Genomic DNA, 5,630 nt, shown 5'->3' on the forward strand with positions numbered 1-5,630 from the left:
TATTTATTTATTCTGTACCTTGATTTTACCACTAAATATCTTTCGATACCAGCATATAGATATTTCATATTCTTTTAATAGTTGCATAGTATGCCACTACTCAAATATACCATTTTCATTTAACCAATTGCCTGTTGATGAACATTTATTATTATTACAAGTAATAAAATGCAGTTAAAACTCTTGTATATACATATTTACATATAAATACAAGTCTATTTATATGATAAATTCTAAGCAGCATGGGACTTCTAATCACCAACTGTGACAAATTGAATATGGTAGTCATTTAGTGGCATTTTGAAAGGGTTATAGGAGCATGGTCCATAGGAGCTATTTCTTCACTGGGACCTGTCCAAGTGGGTCTGACAGGTGGCCACTACAGGTTGGACATTACTTGTTATTTCTCTTGTTTCATTCTTCCTTCCCCATAGACAAACCTACCTATCTTCAAGCTGAAGGAGTCCTGCGTACGGAGGCGTTACAGTGACTTTGAGTGGCTGAAAAATGAGCTGGAGCGAGACAGTAAGGTATGGCTGCATTCTCTATGAGGCACCCTTGAAGGAGGAGACCTACATAGGCTAAGAAGGCATATGATCACAGTATACAAAATCTTGCAGTGAATGCAGAGAGAGTGAACACTTTCTTATCTACCAAATCTCAATATATTGGATCTGAGGAATATCCTTTGAAATTTGAAAGAGGATAGCCGGGTGTTGTGGCGGGTGCCTGTAGTCCCAGCTACTTGGGAAGCTGAGGCAAGAGAATCACTTAAGCCAAAGAGTTGGAGGTTGCTGTGAGCTGTGACACTGCAGCACTCTACCCGGGACAACAGCTTGAGACTCTGTTTCAAAAAAAAAAAAAATGATCTTTGAGCAGCACTGTAGTTCAGTTAGTAGGGCGCTGGCCCCATATTCCGAGGGTGGTGGCTTCAAACTCCTTCCCAGCCAAACTGCAACAAAAAATAGCCAGGTGTTATGGGTGGGAGCCTGTAGTCCCAGCTACTCGGGAGGCTGAGGCAAGAGAATATCCTAAGCCCAAGAGCTGGAGGTTGCTGCGAGCTATGACGCTACATCACTTTACTGAGGGCAACAAAGGGAGACTCTGTCTCTAAAAAAAAAAGAAAAGAAAAAAAGAAATGTGACAGAGTAAAATTCAGGATAATTTTTAAAAAATCAGTGTTACTTTTTTTTTGAGGCAGAGTTTCACTTTGTCACCCTTGGTAGAGTACCATGATGTCATAGCTCACAGCAGCCTCCAACCTCCAACTCCTGGGCTTAAACAATTCTCTTGCCTCTGGCTCGGTGCCTGTGGCTCAAGTGGCTAAGGCACCAGCCACATACACCTAAGGTGGTGAGTTCAAATCCCCAGCCCGGGCCTGCCAAACAACAATGATGGCTGCAACCAAAAAATGGCTGGGCGTTGTGGCGGGCACCTGTAGTCCCAGCTACTTGGGAGGCTGAGGCAGGAGACTCGCTTGAGCCCAGGAGTTGGAGGTTGCTGTGAGTGTGATGCCATGGCACTCTACCCAGGGGCATAGCTTGAGGCTCCGTCTAAAAAAAAAAATTTCTCTTGCCTCAGCCTCCCGAGTAGCTGGGACTACAGGTGCCCACCACAATGCCCGGCTATTTTTAGAGATGAGGTCTCACTCTGGCTCAGGCTAGTCTTGAACCTGTGAGCTCAGGCAGTCCACCCGCTTCAGCCTCCCAAGTGCTGGGATTACAGGTGTGAGCCACCACACCCAGCCAGTGTTACTTTTAAATAGCCAGTAAAGTTGTATAACTTAACTTATAGGTGCTAAAAATGGAAAGTATGGTGTTAGGAAAGTCCTAGCTAAAGTCTTAGATAGTAGTGGATGGCAAAGAAAGCATTATTTTGAGTTTATTTGCTTTCTTTTTTTTTTTTTAATAGAGACAGAGTCTCACTTTATTGCCCTTGGTAGAGTGCCATGGCATCACACAGCTCACAGCAACCTCCAACTCCTGGGCTTAGGCTATTCTCTTGCCTCAGCCTCCCGAGTAGCTGGGACTACAGGTGCCCACCACAACGCTTGATTATGTTTTTGTTGTTGTTGCAGTTTGGCTGGGGCCGCGTTTGAACCCACCACCCTCGGTATATGGGGCTGGCGCCCTACCCACTGAGCTACAGGCACCACTCTATTTGCTTTCTTTTAAGATAATAAACTTGTCCTTTCACAGAAACAGAGTTGTATTAATTATTTTATGTGAGTCATCTTGACTTACAGTCTTAGTTCTTGCAAGTTGCTGGCTGTGGGAGAGGATGGACACTATGGATAATAAAAAATGAGATATATAGTGTTTTATCATCTCATTTCCACTTTGTCTCTCTCCCCTGTGGCTGATATATTGTGTCTGCCTGCAGATTGTAGTACCGCCACTGCCAGGGAAAGCCTTGAAGCGGCAGCTCCCTTTCCGAGGAGATGAAGGGATCTTTGAAGAATCTTTCATTGAAGAAAGGAGGCAGGGCCTTGAACAGTTTATTAACAAGTAAGCCAAGTTCCTGGGGGCTCTGCTTGGTACTTTTGCCATCATGGTCTTTGTATGTGTTTTTTCTACCTCATCTTTTGTAATGGGTACTGTGATGTGGTCCCAATTATTGTGGTGGGCTGACTGGACAGTAAAACTTCATTCTTTTGAGCAAAATTCTGATCCCGTATGTCAGGACCTTAGAATGTACTGTGTGGCAGTTGTATCTAGGGATTTCCCTACCTTTCCCCTCTATCTTCCCTTTCCCTCTACAGTATTAGGGTTGATGTGGTACCCTACTGCTATCCTCCAGTGGCTTAAACCTTAGGGCTGACCTTACCCTTTCTCCCCTTTTCACACTCCCATCCCTTTGCTGATTCTCTCTGATCCCAAATACTACTGATAACCATCTTGATCTCTTTGTAGAATTGCTGGGCACCCACTGGCTCAGAACGAACGCTGCCTACACATGTTCCTGCAGGAGGAGGCAATTGACAGGAACTACGTCCCTGGGAAGGTGCGCCAGTAGGAGCCCCTCTCACCACTTGCCCTCTACTTTCCTGCTGAAATGACATTGGTTTTTACACTAAGCCCCTCTCTCTTTGATCTGAAGTTGGCTGCCCATCCCTTGGCCTGATAGACTATCTGGCATTGTGCTCCTTGGTACCTGACTACACCATGTGGGCATTCTGCTAGGATCCTCTTCTCTGAGGAGGTGTGGGAAACCATAGGCAGATGTCCTTGCTTGGGGTTGGGAGGTGGGGATATTGGACTGGAAGGCAATTTTGGGGCCATTTACCCATGCCAGAAGACTAACTTTAGGGGAAGGGGGTCTTGTTCTGGTGAGGCACTTGGACATACTGCTGCTGCAAGTCCAGGGGATTTTTATTACTCTTAGGTTTAACCAGGAACACTGAACAGGGAAAAACCCTGCCTTTCCTGCCTGCATGAACTTTTTCATTTTTGGGAAGGTGGTAAAGACCCAGAAGCTCTCCTTTTTTCTTCTCCAGGCCTGCTCCCAGTTTTCTTAACAGTTTCTTTTATTCATTTCTCTCTCTTTGTCTTACTGCTTTTCATGGCAGTAATCCTTCTAGAGTCCAAGCATTGTGTTGTATGGAGCAAGGTTTGTGGGTTTTCTGGGCCCATCATCATGGCTGCCTCAGAGTCAGAAGAAAGCCATAGGGCAGTAAGGGAGCTCCTAGTGCCTAACCCCTCTCGTTTTGTGGCTTCCCATTCTGGCGGCCCACTCATGAGTGGGTGAGTTAATATGGGCCAGCAGTACTCCCTGCCCAAGGCCTTGCTACTTTGTAGGTTTGGTGGCATAATGGGTGGGGGTAACTCACCACTGCCACGTAGCTCTAGGACCCATGGGGGTTGATTATGTTCTGGGTTCCTCCCAGTGGTAGGGAAGGGCATCACCACTCTTCCATTCTCCTTCCCCCCACCACCATCCATTTGGTGCTGCCACTGGGCAGAAGCACATGAACAAACCACACAGTCTCTTGACTTCTCACTAAGCACTTTGAGCTGTTGAATTGGGTTCAGAGGCAAGAGTTGTCACTACCTTCCCTAGCTTGGTCACAGGGTTATTGAACTGCCTGCACTTGTTTTCCATACAACCCCAGCATTTTCCTCAGGAGTTGAACTAGTGGCTGGATATGAATTTCCTAAATCTTAGAATCTGAAGCAGCTTCTTGAGGCTGGCAGCTGTCCTGCGCCTCTGTCTGGGAGGAGATAGTTTGTTTGTTGGAGCCTGATTTCTGTACCAAGTGGTGGGATGACAGCAAGTTAACTCTGGTGCCAGATGAAAGGCTCTTTGATTAGACTCCTTATCACAGAAGGATTAGAGTTTTCTATATAGGACCTTGGGGAAAAGGATTGCTGATTTCTACATGACCCTGATCAGAGAGATTAAGGTTGGATTTTGATATGGATTTGGAGCCCATCTAAATGTTGAAATGCCCTGAGATAGCTCTCCAGCTGCGTGCCTGTGCCAGGGGCTGAGCAGCCCCCAGAGAGAGGCTCTGCTCCCTTTCCCACCTCGCCAACGTTGGTGTTGTTGCTGCCTCCTTTTTGATTTGTATCCTCTGTTATAGACTTTTTTTAAAAAAAAAAAAAAAAAGATTCCTTCTTTCATTGTGCACAAGTACTGAGAGTCCGGGGCCCCATTTCTGCTGTGTATATATCCTGACTCGGGGCTTTTTTCAGCAAACTGTTCATTCTTCTGTCAGACAATGTCATACTCAACTCTGTTCATATTAAACCACTGTGAAGCAAGCCTCTGTTTTCCTGCTTAAGTTGTTTGTTAAGTATTAGTGTCTAGACTATGCTGGATAATGTGCAGAAATCATACAACGTGGCCAATCTTCTGAGCTAATAAGTTTTATATTTAATTTTTTAAAAGCAGAATCCTAACTGCCCATGGTGATCCTTGCAGTTTACAACTGACTTTGTCACAGAGGTAACATATCTGCTTGCAGGAAGTAGCCATAGGCTCAGTACCTGTGGTTTGGATCAGATTTAGTAGATTTGGTTTTTAAACTTGTGGGTTTATACTAATTTGGTCAAAATATATTTATAGTATATATGTGTATGTATGTATATGTAAGATGTGTACATATACATGAATGCATGTGCTCATCATCTGATATACCTGCACACCACCAACAAACACTGTTTCTTTCAGAGGCTTTTTACCTCAGTTGAGACTTTTTTCTCCAAAGGTTGGATGCAGGTAGAAAAGTGGGAGAACTCTGAGAACTTTTTTTTTGAGAGGGAGTCTTATTATGTCACCCTCGGTAGAGTGCTGTGGTGTAACAGCTCACAGCAACCTCAAACTCTTGGGCTTAAGAGATTCTCTTATGGGTGGCACCTATGGCTTAGTGAGTAGGGCGCCGGCCCTATATACCGAGGGTGATGGGTTTGAACCTGGCCCCAGCCAAACTGCAACAACAACAAAAAATTTTCTTGCCTCAGCCTCCCAAGTACCACAGGTACCCACCACAATGCCTGGCTATTTTTTTGTTGTAGTTGTTATTGTTGTTTGGCAGGTCAGGGCTGGGTTCGAACCCGCCAGCTCTGGTGTATGTGGCTGGTGCCCTAGCTGCTGAGCTACCGGTACCGAGCCTACTTTTTTTTTTTTTT

The 5,630-nt window shown here is 45.2% G+C and overlaps 1 protein-coding gene across 1 annotated transcript in view; it reads left to right on the plus strand.

Annotated features, from left to right (window-relative positions):
* SNX12 (sorting nexin 12) overlaps positions 1-4,764 on the plus strand; it is a 12,103-nt gene extending 7,339 nt beyond the window's left edge. The window contains exons 3-5 of the mRNA XM_012812724.1: positions 435-530; positions 2,383-2,507; positions 2,913-4,764. Coding sequence (XP_012668178.1) covers positions 435-530; positions 2,383-2,507; positions 2,913-3,015 — 324 coding nt within the window. The 3' untranslated portion in view covers positions 3,016-4,764. The remainder of the gene's footprint in view (positions 1-434; positions 531-2,382; positions 2,508-2,912) is intronic.
* The last annotated feature ends 866 nt before the right edge of the window (positions 4,765-5,630 follow it).

This window comes from Otolemur garnettii, unplaced genomic scaffold (assembly GCF_000181295.1).
Source record: "Otolemur garnettii isolate 467f Iridium unplaced genomic scaffold, OtoGar3 scaffold00219, whole genome shotgun sequence".
Classification (NCBI taxonomy): domain Eukaryota; kingdom Metazoa; phylum Chordata; class Mammalia; order Primates; family Galagidae; genus Otolemur; species Otolemur garnettii.